This window comes from Fusarium redolens (genome assembly GCF_020744475.1).
Source record: "Fusarium redolens strain MPI-CAGE-AT-0023 chromosome Unknown BKA55scaffold_25, whole genome shotgun sequence".
Lineage (NCBI taxonomy): Eukaryota > Fungi > Ascomycota > Sordariomycetes > Hypocreales > Nectriaceae > Fusarium > Fusarium redolens.
The window spans coordinates 438,953-465,907 of record NW_025763688.1 but is presented as its reverse complement, the minus strand read 5'-3'; the positions used below and the strand labels follow the sequence as shown (position 1 = coordinate 465,907).

The 26,955-nt window shown below is 37.4% G+C and overlaps 5 protein-coding genes across 5 annotated transcripts; 4 read left to right on the top strand and 1 right to left on the bottom strand.

Annotated features, from left to right (window-relative positions):
* Positions 1–761: 761 nt before the first annotated feature.
* BKA55DRAFT_545827 (uncharacterized protein) lies at positions 762–2,921 on the top strand (the record flags this gene model as incomplete). Its single annotated transcript, XM_046190853.1, has 5 exons — positions 762–1,135; positions 1,439–1,617; positions 1,951–2,374; positions 2,451–2,486; positions 2,570–2,921. 5 exons carry the CDS (start codon positions 762–764, stop codon positions 2,919–2,921), a joined length of 1,365 nt encoding a protein of 454 aa, XP_046042646.1.
* A 3,342-nt stretch (positions 2,922–6,263) lies between these two features.
* On the bottom strand, positions 6,264–7,847 carry BKA55DRAFT_599222 (uncharacterized protein; the record flags this gene model as incomplete). The annotated part of the gene is made up of 2 exons (XM_046196367.1): positions 6,264–6,341; positions 6,630–7,847. 2 exons carry the CDS (start codon positions 7,845–7,847, stop codon positions 6,264–6,266), a joined length of 1,296 nt encoding a protein of 431 aa, XP_046042645.1.
* Positions 7,848–10,024: 2,177 nt separating this feature from the next.
* BKA55DRAFT_545825 (cytochrome P450) lies at positions 10,025–11,946 on the top strand (the record flags this gene model as incomplete). Its single annotated transcript, XM_046190852.1, has 4 exons — positions 10,025–10,162; positions 10,216–10,503; positions 10,632–11,424; positions 11,486–11,946. 4 exons carry the CDS (start codon positions 10,025–10,027, stop codon positions 11,944–11,946), a joined length of 1,680 nt encoding a protein of 559 aa, XP_046042644.1.
* A 3,621-nt stretch (positions 11,947–15,567) lies between these two features.
* BKA55DRAFT_527173 (uncharacterized protein) lies at positions 15,568–15,780 on the top strand (the record flags this gene model as incomplete). The annotated part of the gene is made up of 1 exon (XM_046188906.1): positions 15,568–15,780. A coding segment is annotated over one exon (213 nt), but the record flags the coding sequence as incomplete, so codon positions are not given.
* Positions 15,781–25,077: 9,297 nt separating this feature from the next.
* BKA55DRAFT_584291 (uncharacterized protein) lies at positions 25,078–26,653 on the top strand. The gene is made up of 5 exons (XM_046194301.1): positions 25,078–25,302; positions 25,372–25,616; positions 25,668–25,815; positions 25,869–26,141; positions 26,196–26,653. The coding sequence occupies exons 1-5, from the start codon at positions 25,201–25,203 to the stop codon at positions 26,523–26,525; spliced, it is 1,098 nt and encodes a 365-aa protein (XP_046042642.1). The 5' UTR covers positions 25,078–25,200; the 3' UTR covers positions 26,526–26,653.
* Positions 26,654–26,955: the final 302 nt, after the last annotated feature.

The following is a 26,955-nucleotide window of genomic DNA, read 5'->3' as shown; positions in this document are numbered from 1 at the left end:
AATACACCTTTTCCAGCTCTCTAGGGTCTTATAAGGCGGACACTGCGGCTGTAAGGTCTTGAGCTGCAAAATGAAGCTATTTGCAAGTGTTATATCGAGAAGGAAGGACCAATAGAGCGCTTGCCACGGGCCACGGCGAAATCGGTGCTTGTAGCTTATATAGGACCTTATCTAATCTCCTCGGTCCACGTAATTCATTTTATTGTTATAAGAAGCAGATATAGTTAGTATAGGAATAACCTTTATTGCGGCATTACTAAAGGTCTCCTGTATTAGCTTAGATTATGCCCCTTTATTAGCAGGCTTCTTTCTTCTCTTTGGCATGCATTAGTTATTGGCACCACTATATACAGTTAAGAGAAATAATATAAGGCTGTTATCCTTCTAAGCAATTTAAGCAACTTAAGAAGGACGAATTAGTAAGGGAATTATATATAAATAAGTCCCTCGGGCGTATGAGGTTATCTATTATAGGGATTGACTTTACTTTATTATACTTAAAGCCTGAGGCACCTGCCTACTGTACGCAGTCGTGGTGGTAATTCGACGAAATACAACAAAACTGGCCCGTGCACGTTGCTGGGTTATCCGTGCATACGTCATGTCCACATATTTCGTTAAATTACCAAAATACTAGTCCGTATATGTATGATATCTCGAGCACTTCCTGTTAGATCCCTTTTTATATAGCATTATCTATTATAATAGTATTAAGGCAATAGGATCTAGTGCATTCCTAAGATACTAAAATTAGTTATATAATGGCTAATAATGCCCTTCTCGATAATCTACAGCTCTTCTTTAATACCAGCGCACGTCTCCTAATCTGCACTAGAGAGAGCTGCAAATTCGCATTATCCAATGGCCCATCACGCATAACAACACATCTACATAATAAGCATAGCATTTCTACAGAGGCCAGAAAAGGGTTAAATCGACTTCTGAAATCTTTATCCCCTGCACCCTTAGAACCTGATAATACATCGCCCCGAGCCGACAGATCAGCTAAGCACGATAAGCTGCAAGTCTATAAAGGCTTCGCCTGCATCAACTGCCAATTCCGCACCATTAATATCCAGTCGATGCGATGCTACCAGTCTAACCCGCCGGATGATTGCTGTGACTCTAGAGCCAGGTCTGCCCGACCCTATCGCCGTCGCGATCTTGACTAGCAGTTCGAGTATATCTATCTGCAGACATGGACCACTAGGTCAACACGGAAATACTGGATCATTAAGCGAGGTGGAAGTATGGTCCGGCAGATAGATAGCCCTATAGTGCAGGCCTACCTGCATGGCGTACTGACACGCGAGTTCAGCCGAGAACAGCCCCCCGGTGTGATGACGGCGGCGCCTCCAGCTCAACCGGCCGATATGACGGCATTTCTATTGCAGACGCCTTGGCTAGATCGAACTGGCTGGGACTGAACGTATAGCAGTAAAGGTCGCCGCGAAGTGCTTGCAGCCCTAACGCGCACCTTTACATCTCCGGGCGGACGGGAATATTATATCGGGCACGGCCAACAATGCGGCCTCGATGAAGACCTCGTCAGCCTGGGTGAGGATGAGGATAGGATTGCCTGCCTCGTTCGTCTGGTAGACGTGATGATAAACCGTTGTGAGGAGACAGCAAGGGGGATAAGCCGACATATGCTCTGCTGGCTCCGAAGTATACAGGCATCATTAATCTACAGCAAGCCTTTCACCCTTATACAGCCAACATCGTCAACTAAGTATCGGCTCTTGCTTAAACGGTGTCTGGCGATGATCTTACGCATTTATAGGCTGCCTGATGATAAGCGCCTGCAGGTTATGGGCCTAGCCCTGAATAGAAAGCAGTTGTAGTTACTGAATGCTATCTGGAATTACGGGGCCTTTACGGACTTGGCCGCCCTAGAGGAGCTCGCAGGGAGATATAAGCACCCGGCTAGTCGTGCTTAAGCAGCTGTAGCAGGACGTGGGGACTGCAGCCAGAGTGCAAATGGGGATGTTGGTGATAATAATGAAGAGGAGGAGGAGGAGGAGGAGGATAGCGAAGAAGATGATATGGGAGAGGAAGAAGAAGAAGATAATGCAGAGGATCACAGTGAAGAGGGTAAGGGAGGTGCTAATCAGCAAGAGGAGGACAGGGGGTTCACTACGTGGTTAAAAGACCTAGGTGAAATAACAGATGATGACGAGTATGATATAGAGGTCGAGGCAGGTGCCGGCCCAGGATCTCCTGAAGAACTTGTCGAGCTACTATTTGGTCTAACCCTGGCACTTGCCACCCAGCCAGTGGTCAATGGTCAACCACAGACGACCGTGCTGGTGTATTTCAGTGGCATCCTAGGCTTCTCGTCATCACCGGGTGGTAGTGCTTTCCTACCAGCTAGGTCCTATATATCTAATCTCTCTAGGCTCATCTACATCCTCCGCTTAGTCTTTCTCGAATATGCCTTACCTCTACAGGCATATCCCACTCTTGAAATTGAACGATGACCGCGAGTAGGTTAGCTTGAGAGGCTACAGTCGATTCGGAGATAGTATATGGTGATGGAGTTACAATCCCCTATGGAAGAGCTGCTAAGTCTGCGAAATTACGGCCAGGTTATAGCTCGGACAGATACACCGCCTCATCTCCTCCGCTGGAGTGACAATGGGCAGGTAGTCTCACTGGGAGATGAGATTTCGGTCTCAATGAGCCAGTTCCGGCGATTGCCTAAGCATTTCATCAAGGAGGCAGCCATGTTATGTAACGAAATGATGTTCGCCTGGGACCCAGCTATAGATTTAGCCAATATCACCGACGACATGACCAACAACAAAGAGGGCTTCTCGTTTGTCCTCTATCCCAGAAATAAGCTAGATACGGCCTACCTCGAGCTCGTCCATCGAGCAAGTACAGCCCATCGCAATGGGCTCTTTCGCGGCAATGGCTAGGACTGGAATGCTGTCTTTCAGTATTTCAAAAAAGATCAGGCATTTCTTAGCGCTATCCTAGGCGGCATGTTCTGTGCAGGCGGGCAGTTGCCGCGCTGTACCGAAGCTCTGACTCTATTGTGCTGCAATAGCGAGCTTCATCCGAGAGGCATATATGTGTATGACCAATCGTTCGTTTACGTCACACGTCATCATAAAGCAAAGAGGGCTACAAATAACGAGTTTGTAGTTGCCCGCTTCCTACATCTCTATGGATTCATTCACTTTCGATGAAAGTGGACATTTCGCAATGTCATTGGCTGATAATCCTTATATCAACCCCGCATTCCACTTTCACCTGAAAGAGGGTTCTCAATATATATACTCCAAGCAAAGTTTAAGCCAAAGTGGTAATCTCGCTATTTTATTAGTCGACTTTGCTTTTTTTCCATTAAAGAGTTTCGACTTTAAGTTATGCAAATAACCTAAACGCATCGATGCATATATGACATATATCCTAGCTACCTACATATTAAGGCATACGGGCTCTTAGCAGTTAGAGAGTTCCATTACCATCACCCTCTTAAGCCATCTGCAAGTATTGATCCTAAAGTCGAGATATCTACATTATAAAAAGACTATTTAAGAGTACTTAAACTGACCGTATTGCGGTTGCTAGAACGAGCGAGATGACCCCATGGCTCTAACACACCCGCTAGGCCGAGATATTCTGTAATAGATTACTCGAAATTATTGCCGCCACGGCTAAGTAACTAGTCTTGCAACTAAGTAGAAACTATTTACTTGGCCAATAGCAAGGGTTCCCTTTATAGAGCTCTGCCGAAACTAAGGCCCAGCTGCAGATCATCCTTTATAGGCTAGGCTTAGTATTTAATAGGGCAAGAGCTATACTTAATTATACGCCATATATCTCTCGCTATTAGCTAAACATATTTACAAAAGATGCTTTTTAGCCGCATAGATTTCAGGTCATTTTAAGCTTTAAACGATATTTGGCAATATAGAAAAGATTCATCTGCTTTGTATTCCGCGCTCTGCAGTACCCGCCACAGCAGCGTCACGGGGTATATGGCTTGCATCTGGGATCCAATAAGGTAAAGATAATGCAGCATATATTATACTTGGTCAAACAACTACAATTAGGAGGAGACGATTATGTTAGCGTTTTTAGAGTTAGGATAGGGTTAGTATTAAACTATTTAAGCTAGTCTGCCCTGGTATTTTACTCTAACTAAAATATAGCTAAAAGGCTAAGTAAAAAGGTATAAAAATAAGGGAATAAAGTTTTAAAAGAAAGTAAAGGTAGGTATATAGCTAGAGGCCTATAAAATAGGTATAGCTAGAAAGCTAGTAAAAGAGAGATATAGCTAAAAAGCTAGAAAAAAGGGGGGGTATAGAAATCCCTCTAAGAAGACCTTTTAGAAGTATTCCAAATTGACCTAGAGAGGCCACTAGAGGTATGCCAGGCTATAGAAGCTGCTGCAGTGGCTCTCGTCCTAGTTAGGGCTAGGACAATTGCAGTATCAAGGCGGCTAGCTGCCAAAGTCCCTACCAGGTAGCGGGATGATACTGACCCGCACCAATGATGAACGGCGGGATCGCCCAGCCTTCCGCATTAATTGCTTGAATGACAGTAATCCATTCCCGGCTTCCAGGCTGCACTAATTTCTGTCGTCCACGTCTTTCTGCACCCGTGACGACCATTCCGCTTGCAATCATACCTATCAGAAAGCCGACCTCATTAAAGTTATAGATATTAGCCAGGTCTATACCATATTTCGCGATTATGTTCTCTATGAGCTTAAACCAGTTACGAATTATAGTTAGATCTTCGCATTTGGCTCTTTTATAATCATAATTACGAAAAAACCATGTCTTGAGCTCTTTGTGTCGCTTGACGAAGTTAGAAGCCCAGCGCTTGCCGACAGGTGGCGCATTGCGGTCAGAAAGTAGTCGATTAGCCATTTCTTCAACACCATGCAGTCGGGGAGGAAATCCTCGCGAATCTAGGTCGAGAATAAACTAAACTATAATCTGTTCCTCCAGATCAGATAGTTTCCGTGACTTAGGGATAATACTCGATGCAGCAGAAATGCCATTGCGTCGGCGAGGAAGAGCCCAGTAGTCAACCTCATATAACCTAGCAGCCTTGCGGAGGCTTAATTTTGGGTTTCCCTGTAGGGCCTGAAGTGCAAGAAGGATATTAGCTTCTTTATAAGGTTGTGACATATCAAATGGTTGAGAACTAATTGATCAGATAGTGAGATGTAAGGTTGAGGGATTTTTGGTACACGCACTTGTCTGGTGCACGCGCTTATTATGTATGTTACTATTTTTAAAGACTTAAGTAAAGATAACCTTTATATTACTTTAAAAAAAGGTAGTAAAAATGAAATATAAAAAGTATAAATATTTAAGGCTTTCTTTTAACTTTTATCTTTTTAATAAGTAGCCTTATAAACTTAAAGATAGTTAAAGCTTATTAGTTTTATAGTAGTTTATTAACTTAATATAGCTATTAACTTTACTTTTTTAAAAATTAAAATTACCTTAATAGCTTCTATTACTTAAATCTCTTTTAATAGCTTAATTAAGTTAATTTAAAATACCTTTAAAAAGCCTCTTTAAAAGGCTATTAATTTATCTTTTCCCTCTTTTCTATTTTTTATTACTACTTATTTTCTTATTATTTTTAATTACTTTCTTTATATTTCTTATTTAGCTATATAACTTAAAAATCAGATAAAGTTATCTAGCTATAATATAAAAACCTTCATATATCTAAGTTTAATAGAGAACATATAGCAGCTTGACAAGCTGAAGGGCATAAAGACCCTCAGTCCATCTCGTCAATCGCCCTTCCAGTCACACCTCAACTGAAGACCTAGTCCCTGACTCTAAAAGTCAGCACTTAGCCTGATCAAAAACAACATAAACCACATACTTACTCGCAAGTCCGCAAGTCCCGACTAAAGCACGCACTTCACAAGTCAAGTTACTAGTAGGTCAAACTCCTAAGCTTCCACTTTACGCCTTAACTGCAACGCTGACCTTAATTACAGCTAAGATGTCGATCGAACGCCTAAGTGCACAGGATGCTAGAAAGCGTCGTCTGCAGTATAAGACCGGCTGGAACTATACGGAAGAAAGGCTTGCAGATGTTATAGAGGGTTTAAACCCTTATAGCCGCAAGCGCATATAAGCCTTATCTATATTACTTATCTATTAAGAGTTATATTATTTTATACTGCTTAGTATTATATCTTATATATCCTACTAATATAAACCTAATATAGACTAGTTTATCCCTTAGGAAATATAACTATCACAATAATCCGTTATCTAATAAGAGATATAAGGTGAAGGGTATCTAGGAGAGCGTAAAGCGAGACAGTGAGGAGCAAGAAGCTTTATACTTAGCTATTATTTCGGTAAAACATTGTATTGTTGTCAAATGGTAGTTGATTTATCTATTTATTCTTGAAAATTGTTAGAAGACGATACTGCAACCTGAGGCAGTGGTCGGGCAATCGGTGCGACAATCGCTGACCTAATTTGGTGCCCATGTATTGGCCGCCCTGTTTGAGTCATCTGCATGGTCTCTTATGATTGGGGAATCGTATGTCTCCCTGAAACTGCTCCTTCTTTGCCTAATCAATGCCCCGCCGTCCTCATCCCCTTCCAACTACTCAGCGTCCATCCCAAGACTCCCAGAAACTGCTTGAAAAGGCCATCTGAGTCAGAACAAGCGGGATCCGCAGCCTTGATTGCTTCCTTTGCATCTTTCGGCGGATAAATCAGCTTCTGGTTGACATACCCCTTGACCTGCTTGGCGACATGGCCTGTGATCTTAACCTCTCTGTCCCAGCCATGTGCAATTATCGCACCCCAGGATCCAAGGTCGAGACAGCAGTTGTACTCTGGCTGCGAGTACGCTATCATCGTTTCGCCGAGGAGGTCTGCTGCTGCATTGTGGCCTGAGACGGGGCCGAGGACGTTGGCGTGCTGGCAGGACATCAAGGCGGCGTGGCCTTTTGTATCGGCGATGGCGTGAGCGGCGTCGCCGGTGGCGAAGACGTGCCTACAGGTTGGAACGCGAAGATATTGGTCAACGTGAAGTCGGGAGAGAGGGTCCTTAGTTCCGCGGATTTGCTGTGTGAGGGGCGTTGCTCGCATACCAGCGGTCCAAACGACTGTCGTTGCTTCGATGCGCTCACCAGAGGCAAGAGTCACACCGCTGTCATCAATGGCAGTAACTGCGGACCCCAGTTTGACTTCAATCCCGAGGTGTTTCAGGGCCTTCGTGATGGTGGGACGAGGGCCTGCTCCCAGCTCTGGTCCAAGATCTTGCGCGCTTTCAACAAGGACGACGCGGACGTTGTCGATGTTATGAAGCAGTTTCGGAAACTCCGCTGCAAGCTCAATACCAGTGAAACCGCCACCACATATGACTACAGTATCACGAGCCTTGCTTTGCGGAAGTGATTTTAGGCTCTTGAGATGAAACTCGAGTTTGCTCGCAGAAGTCAAAGAGTCGATGTCAAATGCATACTGTCCAAGGCCATTGACGCTCTTTGGTCGTACGACGGAGCTTCCAGCTGCTAGAATGAGCCGGTCAAATTCAATATCGGACTCATCTCCTGACACTGATCGAACATGGACCGTCTGCGACTTCGTATCGATGGCCTCGGCGGTGCCCTGGAAGAAGTTGATACCAGCAGACTTAAAGAGCGATCCGAGAGGATGATTCATCCTTGAGGCGTTGGCTTCGTAGAGGCGTGGACGCATTACTAGCGCTGGTTCTGGGGCAGTGACGAGGACCTCAATGTTTTGCTCCGTGTTGTGGAGGTTGATGAGACGCTTTGCTGAGAGGGCGCTCCACACCCCGGCGAAACCGGCGCCGATGATGACGATTCTGCGTGACATCTTGTTTTGCTCCACAGCCATGATTCGGAGTGGTGGAGAATTATTGTAGGACTGTTGTAGGCCTAAGATGAAGTTGATGGAAATATGTGAGGTTGAAGATGTTGTTGTGAACTGATCGTATATGCGACTTGGTCGGCATCGCCATATCTCCAGGCTCTTTATACCAGAAACTGTTTCTCACCCAGCATTCCATATCCCCGAACCTGCATTCCCTGTCCGCGACTGCCAGCTCGGACGGGTTTCCACGTGGGGGTACCTGCACCCACAAAATCGATTACCCGAATACCCGGGTTGCTGGCCTTCCCTCAAATCATATCCGAAATTGGCTCTATTTTCGTGGCTACCATCAGCACTAGCGAGAATCATGAACGAATGCTTGATGATGTGATCAGGTTCATGGAGTATAGAATGGTACGTAAGTACGTTAAACTATTTTCCAAAATAGGTAATTCCTCTTCATGTGCTGCAAAGCGAACAGCTAGCCTCGCATGGCTTGGCATGCATACGACAAACTGGATCCCTCAAAGTCGGTCGAGCCCTCTTCCAGTAACAGGGGCAGTGCAAGCAGACGCCCCAGGCAGTTTGAATATTTTATCCAATTGACAGCATTCTCAGAGCCAAATGGTCTCTGACCGCCCGGTATATGAATACCCCACCATGAGATGAGTGACGAGTCTCTTAAGGAGTGATGCACTGGTCCCTAATGACGTGCAGTTCCCTATTTCGCGATGGACTTAATGTTATATACTAAACTCTCAATTTGCATCCTCTATAATTAAGAACATGGTAATGGCTTCCCAGGTGCGGTTCACATATGACTCATGCACGAAGCACGGGGGAGGCACCAGGTAACAGATGATCCAAATACGTATCCCAACCAAGAGGATTAAAGAGGCGAGACAATCGCGGACATTGAGAGATGTATTACGTATGGGTTAAAAACCTTTTGCCATTCTAGGTAATAAAGATGAAGCTACGGTGAGCTAATCGGCGGCGAATTAAACGTAAGACCTTTCCCATTTTTCCAGTTGAGTTGAGCATCAGTCGAGTTAGGCAACAAAAGTTTACTCAGGTTCACAGTTTGCGATGCTTCAAGCATCTTTGGCCATCGCCTTGTTTTGCACTGCAGCCATGGCAGATCTCAGGCTAGCCGACCCCTATTCCCCTATCATCCCCTCGTTGTCGGGTAAGAGCCCGTCCGCACAACACTTGGCCAATATTCAGCTCACCTATTACACAGGCACTCGATCTTGCATGGGACTATACTTCAACGGAACGGAACGACGTTGCCAGATGTGACAGCGAAATGAGGCTTATCAATCCTGCCAGAGCAACTCTGACTCTCGGATAGAATTGCTACGACAAGGAGGCACGATCGAAGACATTTCTCCTGTGGAACCATTCCGTCCAGAATCGAGGCTAGGTATTCATTATAACTGCAACAAGAGACTCTTCCCAATCCTGTACTGTAGCTACAATAGTCGTTTTAACTCCCGGTCCCTCCCATTACTAACTAAGCCATGACCAAATCCCGTTCCGTTGTCCCTCAGAACGATCATTTTCGTAAAGTATAATCCAATCCTGTCCGTGCATGCTGCCTCGAGTAACTCTTCGGGTTCATTATCTTAATTATCGAGGCGATATCATCTCTGCGATGGCAAGAAGATGACGGGATCTCTAATTCGAGACAATTTGTAAAACGCTGGCTTGACTAGGCTCGGAGGAGCAGATGGCCCACGGAGCTAACTGCAAGCTAAACTTGAGCTTAGGGGGCTCCATTCAACTATATTCCAAATTAGGTAATTCCTCTACAAGTCCGGCAAAGCGAACAGCAAGCCTAGCCTGGCTTGGCATGCATACGACAAGCCGGATCCCTGAAAGCTGGCCAGGCCGCTTGTGGCGCCTGGGGCGGCGCAAACAGCCGTTCTGAGAGATTTGACTGTTCCAATCCACTTGACAGCATGCTCAGGGCCAAAACGTTCCTGGCGCTCGGTGAATAATCCACCATGAGGTAAGCACTAGATGAAGCCCCTGGCTGTGGCCTTTCCCCAAAAAGCAGAGATTAACGTCCGCCGTCAAGAGGCTCACACATAACATGAATCAGTCATTATAAACGACTGCTCTGTCTCCAACCTCCGGAACTCCATTTCAAGATTTCAGTACATTTTCTACGCGCCATGGGATTTCTGCACGTTGCCATTGCCCTCGTGCCACTTTCGTGGATGGCCTCTAATCTTTGGGCGCTTTACCACAACTACCAAGCTGCCCGCGCATCGGGCTTGCCAATTTTAATATGCCCGTTCGACCCAGAGAATGTGAGGGCGTTCACGATTTCCAGTTGGAAAGGACTTTTCTTAACATTCTTTAGGTGTTCTATATCATCGTTAGCGTGCCGCTGAGACCGGTATTTGAGCGCGTCTTACCCGCGGCTTTCTACGACGCAATCAAAGTCACGATATTCGGATGGGAGTTCAGGGACAAACATGATCTCCATGATCGGGTTGGACCTGCCTTTATTCTTGTTACGCCTGCCATAAATCAGCTTTTGTGCGCAGATCCCGCGATGGCGCAAGTGATACTTGCACGGAGGAAGGATTTTGTCCAGTCACCTACAGCATCCAAAGTTATGAATTTTTTAGGGGAAAATATCGTCACGGTTGGTTGCCTTTCCTTTCGTGTTATCATGACATGTAGAACCAGCTGGACCTAGCGCATCACGGCATCTATAAACAGCGGTTTTTCACACATCTCCTCGCAAATGGTAGCTAATACCTACGTTGGCAGGCCGATGGAGAATCCTGGTCGAGACAACGTCGCATCGTCGCACCGAGCCTGAACGAGCGCATCAGCGAGGTCGTCTGGAAGGAGAGCACGGAACAGGCGAACCAGATGGCCGATTTCATGCTTGGCATGCCCAAAGGCGAGTCACGCGACACCATCGAAGGACTCCGCGTTATTGCCGTCAACGTTCTTGGCCAGGTTGCTTATGGCCAGCCGAAGCCCTTTGGACGTATGGAACTGCCTAGGGACCCAGATTCGAGCATGTCATATATCGATGCGATCTCGTTGTGTACAGAACAACTCGTCGTGGCTGCTCTAGTACCAGCAAGACTCCTGCGCTTGCCAGTGCTACCCAAACCACTACAGACGGTCGGGGCGGCACTCCAAAATCTTCCAGACCTTACCAAGAAAATGCTGGATCAGGAACGGCGACGCACTGTCGCAGGTGTTGGTGCTCCTGATAATATCATGAGTATGCTCGTTCGCCTGTCAGACCAAGAGAAGGGCAAGAGGCATGACAAGCTACTTGGGAGAGCAAATCAATATCTCACAGAGGAGGAAATTGCAGGAAACTTGTTTATCTTCACTGCAGCGGGCTTTGATACAACTGCTAACACGATGGCCTATGCTATCACCCTCCTCGCTGCATACCCTAAATGGCAATTGTGGGTACAGGATGAGCTGGACTTTGTCCTGAGTACGCAGAAAGGAAGTGAGGTGCCCGAGTATTCCACGACTTTCCCGAAACTAACGAGATGCTTGGCCTTAATGGTAACTCCCCTCCCGCCTCGAGCTTGTCTGTCGACCGAGCTAATCGTCTCGATACTAGTTTGAAACACTGCGATTATTCCCGCCAGCTATGCACATCGCTCGCAGCATCCAAACGACACAGTCTATCACAGCAAATGGCAAAACCTACCACATCACTGGGCCTTGTACCGTCTACATTAACATCGCCTGTCTGCACACCTACCAATCTATCTGGGGAGAAGACTCAGCCTCATTCAATCCTTCCCGGTGGCTCACTCCTGGCTGTACAGTAGAAAACACTCAGCTCATCACACCAGAGCGGAGCACATTCCTCCCATGGTCCGGTGGTCCTCGAGCCTGCCCTGGCCAGAAGATGTCCCAGGTAGAATTTGTGGCTATCATTGCTACGCTCTTTCGGACTTGCAGAGTGGATCCAGTAGTGAAGCAGGCGGAGAGTATGGAGCAGGCGAGGGAAAGACTGGTGAATTTGATGCAGGATAGCCAACCGAGGCTGACGTTGCAGATGAACACGCCGAAAGAAGTGCATTTGAGATGGCTGAAGCGATGAAAGATTACCCATGGAGAATGCACTGGTCCCTGTTGATGTCTTCTTGCCGGTTTCGCTACAGATTTCTTTCATACAATAGTGAACTATTTCCGTCCTCTGCCATGGAGAACGCAGCAATGGCCTGGTAGCAGCGGTTCACATGGAGCTCAATTCGGCTAGACGAGGCTGGATATCGAGGGATGTATCCCACATTTAATTATTTAAATCCTTTTATTATTCTAGATAAGAAGTAATAGTATCTCATTACACGCCGAATTGAGCGCGCACATAGCATCCAGGTTAGCATCCGGGTTGACCACCCAAAGAATACCTGTTCAACTGAGCACTTTTCCTAACGCCGATAATATCTGTCTGCGGTGGCCGCTTCAAGTATGTCCCCACGGTCACCAGCAGCGATATACTACCAATGCTTTTTGCATTTGCCACCCTGGAGTCACTCTTGCCTGGTTTCTGAAGTGGGGCATGTTGGCGTTTCTCCGTTAGGGTAAGCAGGTTTTCCTCGTGCAGTAAACCCCTGTCTTCGCCGCGGGCCACCCAAGATTCCATACCGCTTCTGAGATGGTTGGGGTTTTTGATGACAAACCTTGTGCTTCTGGCTTGTCTCCAAGTACTCTGTACTCTCGCGCGGATCCACCCGACGTTGCCACTACTGTAAGGCCTTGCCCCTGCAGGGATCTTATCGCAAACGTAAATTTACTCCTGGTCATCCCCTTCATCCTCGAAACGGTTGGGAGCCCATAGGTTCGCGGTACCCGCGAATTTAAAATTTCGCGAAAAGGACTAAGCACTGTGCATATAAGCTAAGGTACTGGCGATTTCTCATTTTTCACACTGTTTTCTCTCATGAGACTGGTTGCATGGTGCTATACAAGTGTATCAATCCGATACAAGACATCAGGTTCCTTTCACTCCGTCACTTCTTTTTGCTTCTTCAGGTGCCCTTTTGCCATAATTTCTATTTTTAATGTAGACATTTCCAGTATCTCTTCAACCAATACTCTACACCGCAATTTAATCCCCCTGCAATACTGCGATTTTAGCTCTTGAAAGGCAGCAACCCCTGGAACCCCCCCGAAATCATATAGATTACTCATTGCCAGTTCCAAAACTGGCTAGTAAAGCAGCCAGGGTATTGGCTACTGTATCCGAGATGGCTATCGCTGGATAAGATACTTCTACCTATATCACGGTTGAGACTTACTAAAAATAATCACATTACCGTCAAGTGCGTTTTACAACTCTATTAATATATTAAACCGGTATGCGCGTTAAGATTATCTCGTAATAGAGTAACGTTATCCTTAGGCGTGAAACTTATGCTTAGTGTCGCACTGGATGTGCTTAAAATGCATTGAAGGTCGGGTCATTCATAATGAGCAGCAGTAGTGAGTTGATTGGCTCTATCTTCTGTGTGGGGTATTCCATCCTACAGGTTTTACTTTAAATCACCTAGCTTGATTACTAAGGGCTGTTGTTCCTGAGGCTCGATGTGATCATGCCCGGCCTGCGACACTTAGTCATGTTGCAGTACCCGCGAAATTTTAAATTCGCGGGTACCGCGAACCTATGGGCTCCCGAAACGGTTTGGTGGATTAGTCAGCGCCTTGCAGCCTGCGGCAATTACCGCCATCACCAGCCGAATTTCCTTCGTTTCGAGCGCTCGCCTTCCGTTCGGATTTAACAACCACGACTCACTCAACGGGTTCAACCAAAATAGCAGTATCATATTCAGTTTTCGTTCGTCACCTCTTGTTTGATGTCTTAGGGTTCGTTTAGATTGCCGGCCTTTATGCAGGATTAATGACTCGATAGCAATGACTATCTCCAGCTAGTATTTCAAGCCACGTTCTAGGAAGCTCGCATGCCCAAATACGAATTTCACATATCGATTAGCATACCGGCACCGGCCAACAAGGCCATCCAGAGCCATGCCATAAAGACAGCCCTGCAGTTCCGTTCGAAAAGGGTAACTGGAGAGGATTTGCCAGATAGCTCAGTAGACTCAGCACGGACATGTGACGGTTGGGTCCAACTATGTTAAACTAAGCCGTGCTAGGTTTATTATTAGCAGATAGCATAGGGCATATACTAAGCGTTATTAAAGTATTATGTCTCTTAATAGTAGATTTAATGCATATTAGGCTTAATTAATATAAAGAAGTTATATTAATAGCTAATAAGCTAAAATTTATAAAAGTATTAATAAATATATTTTATATACTTATAATAACTTATTATAATAAGTTAATACTTATATATAAGTTATAAATCTAATTATAAGTCTTATTAAATAGCTTATAATAGAAATAAGGAGAAAGTATAAGTTATAAATTAATTAAGGGAAATTTATAGGTTTTATATAATATAACTATAAGAATTATAATATAATATCTCCTCTTTATTAAGTCTTATTCTTAAGACTTATATAACTCTTATTTTTTTTTATTTTTTTTAATAAGTCTAAGTTAAACTTATAATTATCCTTTTAATATTATATTAATAAGATATTAAAGTTAAAAGTTATTTATAATTAAAAAGTCTAAGTAATTTTAATTAAAAATATTAATTTTCTTATTATACCTTATAGTTATTATAAACCTTAAAACTTAAAATACTAGGCTAAGAAGGGTTATAAGTACTATATATAATATATCTTTATTATTAAAAGAGGTAGTTATAAAAGTATAGTAAAGAGATACTTTATTATAATATTAAAACTATAAATAACTTAAAAGTAGTAAATAATATTAAGTTATTTACTATTATTAAGGCTTAATTAGTAAAAGATTTTAATATTATTAATTAAGGTAAGATTTTTTCTATTAGCATTATTAGTAAAAGTTCTTTAAGAGTTATTAGGTATTAATAAGGTATTTTAATAGTTTTTAAGTATTTTTACTTTTTAAGTAATTTTTTTATTTAACTAAATATTTTTATTTTTTATTTTTTATTAACTTATAAACTTTAAAAAAAATAAAAAAATATAAATAAATAATAAAATATAATAAATTAAATAAAATATAACTTTTAATAATAAATCTAGTTTATAATTTTTTTTTAAGGTTTTTTTAATAACTTTATATAATTTAATATATTTAAAGTTTAATTTATAACTTAATTACTTTATTATAATAATTTTAATAAATAGGTAAATTATATTTCTTTTTTAAAAAGGTAAGTCTTTTTACTTTTTTAAGATTATATTTTTTTTATATTTATTTTTTAATAAATTTAAGTTTTACTTAAAGTTTATTTTTTTATATTTTTTTTTTATTTTTATATTTTTTTAAGTTTATAAGTTAGCCTTAAAAGGTATATCTAAGCATCTCTAAAGTCTAATATAGTTTAAATATTTATTACCCCTATAGCTAGTAAAGCTTTATTAAGTTAAATTATTATAGTTAGCTACCTTAATTATAGCCTAAACCTAGCTATATATATGCCAGCTAAAAAGCCCTGCTTATTAGCTAGCCCTAACCTTCTTTCTATAACCTACCTAAAAGGATACCACGCTTCAATTATCTATTACACTTTAGTAAGTCATCCGACCCGACCCGAATACCTTCTAGCCGCAACTGCTAACAGCATTACAGCTGCCCCGTCACGATGCCTGCTATCTAAAGAAGCCTGCAGGCACCTAGGCCTAATAAGCCTTATCTAACTAAAGGCCATAATATAATCCCTAAGATTAAAGAAGCTCTTAGGCAAAATAAAGGCAAGGGCAATATACTATATATAATAGCTATAGATATTAAAGAGGCCTGGTTTAATAAGGATAATACTAGCCGCATTAAGATAGTAATCTTTAGTTATAAGATCTTCCTGCTTATATAGTCTATCTATAAGAACCTTTTAATTAATAAAGACTTCCTTAAATATAAGAAGCAGAAGCTTAAGGATTTAGAAAGGAAGCTATATAGAGAGATGCAGCCAAGCAGGAAGGAGAGGGGGTTCTTTAGGGCCCTTAACGGCAGCTTATATAATAAGTAGCTTAAGGATATCCGGTAGCAGGCCAAGGAGGTACTAGAGAAGACCGAGAACCTGTAATAGGCTGGTTATGGTCTTAGACCACGAGAGCGCGACTGAGATAGGGGGATATTATACCGCGATATCTAGGATAGAAGCAGGGTAATTGCAGGGTTTAGAGGAAAAATGTATTAAGTTTTATATAAGTTTAGTTACCTAAAGTTAAAGATATTTAGCATCGGCGGCAAAAAGAGGATTAAATGAGTTATGAGACAGATTACGTGACTAAATAAGCAAATTAGCTATAATATTAATATACTATTAATATAAATAAAGGACTTAAAGTTTATAATATAAGTCTTTAAGGTCTTTGCTTTTAAGTATTATAATAAAATTAATAAATTTAAATTTTTATATCTTATAATAAGTATTTAATATAAACTTAAAATTAGTATTAGCTAGTATAAGCTTTATATTTTTATTATAGGCAGTATTATAAGCTAGTTAGGCATATAAATACTTTTTAACTTAATTATCTTATTAATAATTAATATAATATTATAAGTATTACTTTATTACTTAATTTATTTATTTAATTTATTTATTAGCTTATAGTCTTAATATAATTATATATTAATAATATACTTTTATATAAGCTATTAATACCTATTAATATTTACTAGTAAATATAATTCTCTTATATATTAGGATTTTAAGGGGTAATTTATATACCTTAATAATCCTATTATAAAAAATATAAATAAGTTTTTTTATATTTATTACTTCCTTATAAAGTAAGTAGTAAGAGAATTTTATAAATTAAATTTTATAACTATAATATTATTATAAAAGATTCTAATTAAAGGTTTTTTTAATAAGGATAACTTAATTATAAAATCTATTATAATTAAACTTTATAACTATTATATTATTAATAGTAATTAAAGTTCTTTATATAACTTATATTATTAAGACCTTATTTTTATATAAAGGTTATATTATTTAATTATTTCTTTTACTTTTTTTTTAAAAACTTTATATTTTTATTATTATTTTCTTTTTCTCTTACCTTTAACCTTATAAAAGGCTATTTAGCTTTTTAACTTTTTTATTAATAATATAAATAAAAAGACCTTTATAACAGGCTATTATAATAAAAGCTAATATTAAATAAGGTTTATCTGCCTTAATAATATAATTACTGCCTTAATTAAGTAATATAAATACTAGCTATAAGTCTCTTAGTAGCTAGATTAACTTTCTTTCTTTAACCTACTTAAAGGACTACTCCTTAATTAACCTCTATAACATACCACGCCTAATTTATCTATCGCAAAGTACATTACCTAACCTAACTATTAGTTATACTTGCTAATATTAATTATAGCTACTATTATAATGCCTGTTTATAATAGCCTATAGCCTAATTAGGGCTATTATATAATTAATTATAATCTTATTAATATAATTAAACTAGCCTTAAAGTAAGCTATAAGAAGAGATTACTATATATTATATATAATAGCTATAGCTATTAGGAAAAACTTCTTATTAAGAGAGAAGTCTAGCTTAATTAAGATAGCTATTTTTAATTATAGCCTAATTAAGTTAATTAATTATATAAATTTAGGTTACTTAAGAGGTATAATATCTCTAGCCTAAATTAATTAAGAGCTATTTAGATTAAAGAATTTAGAAAAAGCCTTAAGGCATAACTAGCCTTTAATAATAAAAGAGGTAGCTTTCCTTATTGCCTTTATAAGCCTAAACTTAGCCTGGTATAAAGAGTGGCTTATTAATGTAATTATAAAGGCAGAATAGGTACTTTATATCCTTCTTATTATATATGAAAGAGTTCTAAAATAAATGCTAGTTTTGCAGAGATTCTATTAATGTTAAAATTAAAGGAATTATATTAAGTTTTATATAAGTTAGTTAGTAAAAGTTAAATTAACCTTAATTAATTAAATATATATAATAAGGTATATAACTAATTGACCTTATATATAAGAATAGATAAAGTAAAATTAGTAAAAAAGTAGTAGTTTAAATTAAGGATATTTTTATTATATTAGTTTCTTAAGGGTTTTTATAATTGCTTAATATTATAATTTAATTTTCTATTAATTATATTTACTTTTTTCTTATTAAATCTTTTTTAGTAAATAATTATAAAATTAAATTTATATAAGTATTTTATATAATATAATTACCTTTAATTTAATTTATAAATTATAATAAAGTAAAAAATATTTTAGTAATTTATAAATATCTTTATTTAATATTTACTTTTTATAAGGTAATATTTAAAGTCTTTAAAGTAATTTACTATTACTAGGAATTTATTATTATAAATTAAGTAATTAAGTTTTATATTATTTAGTTTATATAAGTAAAATATAATAAGATATATGTTTCCTTATTTATCTTATTAAATAATATATCCTTTAAATATAACATTTAATAAATCTGTTTTTAACTTAATTTCTTTATATAAGTTAAATATAGCTAGGACTGGCTTATTAAGAATAGCTTGTTTAAGTTATTTAAAGGCTTATTAAGTCTTTTTAGTTTATATAAATATTTAATCCTTTTTAATTAGTTTTATAAATAGGTTTATAATTTTATTAAAGTCTTTAATAAATTATTAATATTAATTAGTAAATCTATAAAATAATTAAGTTTCTTTAATATTAATAAGTTCTTTTTATTTTATTATTATTATAATTTTATTTTATTTTATTTTAATTTCTTTAAAGGTAATAATATATCTTAGAAAGTTTACCTTTTAAATATAAAACTAAATATTTTTTAATTTAACTAATAACTTAATATCTTATAAGGCTTATAAAACCTTATAAATATATTTTTTATATTTTATTTTAATATTTTAATAAATTAAAATATTATTAAGGTAATATATTATAAAGATATTAAGGTATTATTATAATATATTATTTATTATTTATTAAAATATTATTAATATATTAATAAGGCTAAAGGGCATTACTAATTATTTAAATAATTTAAACTTAGTTTTAAATATTTTCTTTTTAATATAAATAAAATTATATATATATTTAAGATCTAAAATAATAAGGGTTTTTTTTCTTTATAATTAATTCTTTAATTTTATAATTATTAAAAATAAGGTTTAATTTTTAATAATTTATATATTCTAATTTAAAAATAACCCTAAACTAACTAAGTTAAGGCTATAAGTAATATACTTTTAAAGCCTCTTATATTATAGGCCTTTATATTTTTATATACTTATTATAAAACTTATTATCTTTTTATACTAAACCTACCTAAACCCAGGTTTAGGTATTTATATACCTTCTCTCTTCTAGAACCTTTATTACTTTATTTCTTAAACCTAGGTTTAACTATTTATATATACCTTACTCTTTTTAAACTTTTAAGCCTTTTACTTTCTCTTCTTTTTAATTATTTGCCCTCTTATAACTTTTATAAATACTTTACTAACTTACTTCTTAATAATATTTATATTTACCTTTTCTTTTATTTATCCCTTATTTTGCCTTTATTAATTATATTTCTAACTCTTATATCTCTCCTTATTATATATTATAATTATTATAATAAAAACTATTATTATTATTCTTATCCTCTTTTTTATTTTTAACTTTTACTTTTTACCCTTATTCCTATTACTTATAAAGTAAAATAAAATAAAATTATAATATATTATTATTATTATTATTATAATTAAAATTAAATACCCTCTTCCTCTTAATTTTAATACCTATACCTAGCCCTATAAGTAACTAAAATCTACCTTTACCTATATCTAATATAACCCTTATTAATCTATTATTTCCTTCTTAACCCTAGCTATTAATAATATCCTAGCCTAACCTTTAATATCCTTATTATTATTATTACCTTTTAAACCCATTAAATTATTAAGGCCTTTTTTATAAACCTTTATTAAAATTAAATTTTTAAGAAAATAAATAAAGCCTTATTATCTTATTATTAATAACCTACTTATTTATTTTCTTAATTTCTTTTAATTTTATAATAATAATAAGCCTTTTAATTATAATTATATTCCTTATTTTTTATACTTCTTTTTTTAAAACATAATAGCCTTATTTAATAGGCTAAAAAATATTATATTTAAGTATTTTATAAATATTACAACTATTAATAGGATAATAATTAATACTATTTTAAATTATAATTAAAATACTACTTAAAGCAAATAGTAATATATATTATCTTTTAGGCCAGCTAATAAGCAGGGCTTTTCAGCTGGCATATGTATAGCTAGGTTCAGGCTGCAATTAAGGCAGCTAACTATAATGATTTGACTTAATAAAGCTTTGCCGGCTATAGGGGCAATAAATGTTTAAACTATATTAGACTCTAGAGATACTTGGATATACCTTTTAAGACTAACTTGCAAACTTAAAATATATATATATATATATATATATTATCTTTTAGAAATTAAGCTAATATTAATAATAAGATACTTAAGCTAATAGCTATTTAATATTATATTAAAGTATTAAAAAATTATATAAAATAAATAGTTTTTAATTTAAATAATTTATAATAAATTTATAAGTTTTATAATAAAGATTTTACTTCTTTTATTAATAATTACCCCCTTAAGACTATTATTTATAATTTAAAGGTAAAAAGTAATAATAAAGAAAAAACTATATAAAATAATATAGTCTAATACTTCTTAACTATAAGCTAAGTATAAATTACTAGTTAGGTTTAATTAAGATAGAATCTTTATTATAAAATAGAGAATTAAATAATTAGATTAATAATATCTAATATAAAGAAAAAGAATATAAAATTATATATAAAAAGAAGTATAAAAAACAAAAGTCTTTAAGGGAATTTATTCCTTTATATTTATTATTATAAATATTTATCTAATCCTTTTAATAAAGCTTAAACCTCTTATCCTAGAATGCTTATTATAACTATTATAATATTAATAGCCTGCTAATAATTAAATTTATATAAGAAATTTTATAATACTAATAAGATATAGGTATTAGAATATTTAAAATAAATAAGTATTAATAATTAGTATTTTAAGTATTATATTAAATATAATATATTTAAAATAAGTAATAATATTAGTAAAATAATTATAAATTAATTAATACTACTATTAATATATAAACTTATAATATTAATAACTATAACATACATAATAAGCAAGCGGCATAGATAAGCAAGCGGCATAAAAATCCCTTATCTTATATCTTAACTATCTAATTAATTGATTCTTAATTAAATAATATATCTCGATCTAATAAAGAGTCTTAAATCATTCTTGCCTTTTAGGCCTATTAGGCAGACCTAAAATTAAGTCTGTAATAAGCCGTAAAGATCTATAATATTTACTTCTGCACCCTTTATTACTAATTATAGGGCAGATAAGCTTATAGCAATTATATCCTAAACTTATAGAAACTAAGTAATTTAAAAAAACAAGTTATAGTTTAGTATATCCTTAATTTAGATTTATAAGGATTTCCTTCTTAATATTATAATATTAAAGAAATAGCAAATTAACTACTTACTAATCGCGATATATTACTAGTTAGTAAGCGCTAGGCTATTAATTTTATTAAGTAATACTTAAAGCTTAAGATGCATTTTTAGAGGAAATATAACTATTAAAGGGCTAAATATAAAGATCTAATTACTATTTATAATTAGTTTAGGCTTATATAGAATATAATTATAAAGTATAGTATTTAATTAGATAATATCTAGAACTTTAATAAGACTGGCTTTATAATAGGTATAATATTAAGTACTATAGTTATTACTAGCTTAGAAAGGCATAGACGGCCAAAATCAGTCTAGCCTAAAAACCGGGAATAAGTTATAGCAATTTAAGCAATTAATATAAAAGGTTAGGCAATTAATCTATTTATTATAGTTGCAGGCTAATATCACCTTGCCAATTAGTACCAAGAAAGCAACCTCCTAGCCTCTTAGGCTATTACTACAACCTAAAATAGCTAGATAAATAATAAAACAGGCCTTAAGTAGCTAAAGTACTTTAATTAATATATAATTAACCGATTAGTTAGTGCCTATTATCTTTTAATCCTTAATAGTTATAAAAGCCACTATTTGGCCGACTTCTAGATATACTATAAGGAAAACAATATCATTACGCTCTATATGCCCCTTATTCTTCTTACCTACTTTAGCCCCTTAATATTAGGTACTTTAGGCTGCTAAAAAAGGCATATAGTTAAGAAATAAAGCAGCTAATTAGATAGTCTATAACCTATATTTCTAAGACTAAGTTCTTCCTGGCCTTTTACGCCGCCTTTTAAAAGACTATAACTAAGTTAAATATTAAGGGGGGTTTTAGAGGAGCTAGTATTATCTCTTTTAACCTAGAAGTTATAATATTAAAGCTTAATATATAGCTACAGACTCTAACGCCTATTAAGGAGGTAGCCTAATAAGCTTAATCCTAGACTTTAAGGACCTTAAGAATAGTTCTTAAGGCTAGATCTTAATCTAAATATCTTTAGAGATAAATTAGAAGATATTATAGTAGCTCTCTAGAGTTAATTCCTAAAGCTCTTTAGTCTCTTACTAAAGTAATAAAGAGAAATATACATAAGACTGCCTTATTAAGGGCTAAGAACTAAGAGCTTTAATAGGCAAATAAAATACTTAGCCGGCAGTGTAGGGCAAAAAGAACCTGCCTATAGAATAAAGGGAGTATAACTATATAGGAAGGTCAGGATTTAATTAATTAGATAGATATAGATATATAGGTAATAGCTAAATCATTAAGAAGTAGTAGTTAAGGAAGTTTAATATAACTAAGGGTTTAGCATTATAGGACTTATAATAAGACTAGGCATAATATAAGAACCTATTAGGAGGGTATTATAGCCTCTAGAGATAAGTATAGTAGTTAATTTTAATTAATTAGATAATCTGTTATGTTTTTATGGCGATTTATCTTAAGAAGGTTAAGATTTTTATGCCGCTCGCTTGTCTATGCCGCTCGCTTATCGTGTACGTTATAATAAATTTACCTTATAGTTAATTTTTTTATAATTTTTAAGTAATAAGGTTTATAAATATAAATTAATTTACTATAGCTAATTAAAGCGTTTTCTTAACTTATAAAGTTTAATAATAGCTATAACTATATATTTTATTATATTTAAGTTATATTTAGCTTAAACTACTAATATAAAATAAAAAGGTTTAAAGAAGGTATTAATATTATATAATAGCTTATAATATATAGAGGTTAAGTTAAGACTTTAATCTCATTAAATGTATTCATAATAAAGTACTTTATATATAAATGGCAATAGGGCTGTGGGTCGGCAAAGTTGTATTGCCCGACGAAATCCATCGCAAGTCCCCAGAAACAGTGGTAGAGATTGAGAGAGTTTTAAAAGAAGTAGAGTGGAGTCGAGCAGAATCGAGTCGAGGAAATTGAGGGGAGTGACTATTGCCACACAAAATGGCAAGAAACCCGATAGGACTGAGAATGAGCGAAAGTCAGTTAATGACAACTTGCTGCCGCGCTCAAGAAACAGCAGAGCTTCTTGGTTAAAGGAGTAGAGTAGTTGTAGGCGTTATACGGCGCTTGGTTTCTTGGTTGATGAATGGATTAACTACGAGGTCGGTGACGCAGGTGAGTAAGTGATGGGAAACAATGCTAGGTTTAGATATCGCACGACGACACTGCGACATCCAAGTCTTGATCCGGAAGCCAGGGGCCAGTTGGGCGAAGTCTCGTCGATTATTTATAACTATGGGTACAGCTCTTGTTAGATTCGCGATTGCTACAACGATTATACGGTAGGGTATTTTCAGCAGATCGTGAACAGAAGATTGTCTTGATTCAAGACTGCTTTTTTCCCCCTCTTCGTTTATACGAGGGACGTCGGGTATCCCTGTTAAATATAAACAAATATTATGGGGTGAGTGTATTAAAGTATGGAGCAGAATGCGAAGATGTTATAGATGTGGACTCATGAGGTTTAAACACAATGACGAAGACTGGATCGCGCCTCGACACGGAGATTGGTTTATTCTTAGGGCAGCCGCAAATTGCTGGTTGTAACGTAAGTCAATTCTCCAACAGTCTTGACTATCAAGCAGCCGCTGATCTTATTCCGCATCTTCAATTCTTAGGAGTTTTCTTTAACATCAAAATCTTCCATGGAATATATGGTTGGATGGAGGATTCCCCCACCCCCCACAACACCAGCATCGAAAAGATCTTCGGGCAGCTGATAGGTGGACAGGTAGTCCGAATTTTCACATCTGGTATAGCTGGTCGCGTCGTGAGGCGGCATTTTGCGAATCCGGCGGCCGGAGCTATTGCCGCACTCGCCACATCGGTCGCACATGTCGCTTCGTAGCTCCGCTTGGCTGTTGCTTCGTCTCGAGTCAGTACAAGCAGCAGCGATCTTTGTTTGACCCACGTGGTAAGTCAATCTCGATTTGATATGAGAAATTATGGACTTGAGAGAAGCGATTGCGAGTCTTGTACAACCAAATCCTGGACTCTTTGGCTGCGGAAGACCTTGTGGGGCAATGCTCTACCGGACAGAGCCGTATAGTAGATGCCGCCATCCGAGGGCCTAATCCTGATTGGCATCTTCTGCTGGAGAAGCTTATACGACTGGCTTTGACAGATGGAGTGGAGCCGATAAGAGAAGATCTCATGTAGCTTATGTATATACTTTATGTACATCTTGGTCTCGACAGGCTGTTCTACAGCTTAAGAAATGGATGATAGATTATTTCTTTGCCGTACTACTTTTTCCCGTCCCACTTATGGCTATCCCTCATGAACAACTCAAGAAGCTCAGGGTCCTAGGTAGCTACAGTTATGTAGAAGGGTCTGCACACTGATGCTCATCGACCATCATCTGCACCGACTAGCCGATATTGAGTTCGGCATTTAGTACTGCCACGGAACTTGCAGTTCATTGACCGAGAGCAGAACCACGCCTTACGCCTTACGCCCTATGCCCTATGCCCGGCGTGCCCGCACTCATTTTCATCCAATACCATCACAAGTCCAATTGGAGAGCTGCCAGAAGTATCGACACGTAGCTATGTCGTCATGGATAACTTTGTGAGATCAACCCCGCAAAGCTTGTTTCGGCAGTCGTACTTTAGTAACACGTTCATCAAGACTAGGTGAATGATTTAAGAGCCTAGTAGCGAATCCAATTCTCTTTTCTTTAATCAATCATCGAGATTTGTACTCAACTAAGTAACATGGCAAGCAGTTCGTCTCAAAACGTCGGCAAGGGCAAACGTGTCCTTCTCACCGGAGGCAATGGCTTTGTGGCGTCCCATATACTTAATGATTTGGTGGAAGTAAGTCCCTATGGAAACCAACAGGATATTCCGGCTGGTATAAAATAAGCTAATAAAACCATCAAACAGCGTAGTTATTCGGTTACCGCCACGGTTCGGTCTGAAGACAAAGCCCAAGCTGTCTATAAAACCCACCCAAACTGGAAAGAGAATGTTAAGTTTGAATATGTCGCGGACTTGACTAAGAAGGAGGCATTCGATCATCTCTTCGAGGGTGCGGGCCAACCATTTGATTATATCATTCACACAGCCTCTCCAGTTGCATTCAAGGTCAAGGACATTCAGAAAGATCTGATCGATCCTGCTATCCAAGGGTAAGTAGTAACCCTTACGAAGCTTTATCTAGTAGCGACTGACCTGTGTAGAACCATCGGCGTCTTCGAGAGCGCACATAAGCTAGCTGGGCCTACTCTGAAACGAATCGTACTCCTTGGTAGCGCAGTTGCTGTTCTGAACACCTTCGAAGACAAGACCAAGGCTGGAAAAGATTACACAGAAGCTGACTGGAACCCGGTATGTCAGGTTTCGAGGACCATTCTAAAAGAGCAGTTAATGATAGACGATAGGTTACTTCGACTTATGCCATCCAGAACAACGACGTGGTCTCTGGATACAATGCCTCAAAAGTAGAAAGCGAAAGAGCTGCGTGGAAGATCATGAAGGAAAAGAACCCTTCATTTGATCTTGTCGTTATCAACCCGGATATCATTACTGGGCCCATGATCCACCCGATGTCAGGAGCAAAGTCGGTTAATGAGACGAACCGTTTTGCAATCTACGATTTCTTGGATGGAACGCATCAGCAAATCGAGGGTGTCGAATTCCCCTTCTACCACTTTGTAAGTCAATCTTGCGTTTCTCCCAGCTAGCTCCATGCTGACTGATTGTTCTAGGTTGACGTTCGCGATGTAGCTCGGGCCCACGTGGACTCTTTGACAAACCCAGCCGCGTCAGGGAAACGGATTCTCATGGTGGCTGGCTTGATCACACCTCAATTGGTTGTCAACACCGTGCGCAAAGCTTTCCCTCAGTTGCAAAGCAAAATTCCCGAAGGAAACCCGACACAAATCTTGCCGCCTAACAACGAACCGACTGGCTGGGACACCAGTGCTTGCGTCAAGATTTTATCAGAGGGAACATCATCAGGGAAATGGGACTTCATTGGCTTGGAAAAGAGTTTGACGGATGCTGTTCAAAGTATGCTAGATGCCGGGATTTTGTAACGATACTATCCCACAGGGCTGGCCCCAGCCCTTATCAACAGAGGGAGAGCACAAAAGGTATGACTATATTAGGGCTTCTGGTGATTATTTCCAATTTCGAGACATAAATGTTCACATGCCGATTGAAATTCGTGTTTTGTGAGTTGTGAGCTGCAGCTTATGGTACCTTAGCAAAGCTGGGAGGTGAGCACAGCACCGTGATGATTGTTGGCAAGTGATAGCTGCTAGAGCTACAGAGGACCGTCCTCCACATGCGTGATTCTTGAACTTATTCCCCACATCTTGACCTATTCCTTCTGCTTATGAGGACTTAGGAGAATACTTCTTTCCCAATCGATGTGCTGTGTTTTTTGTTGTCGTATCTATCATGTCTTCAAAAGGGGACTACAATGATTCCAGTTATCAGTGTTGATGAAGAGGGCTGGGAACA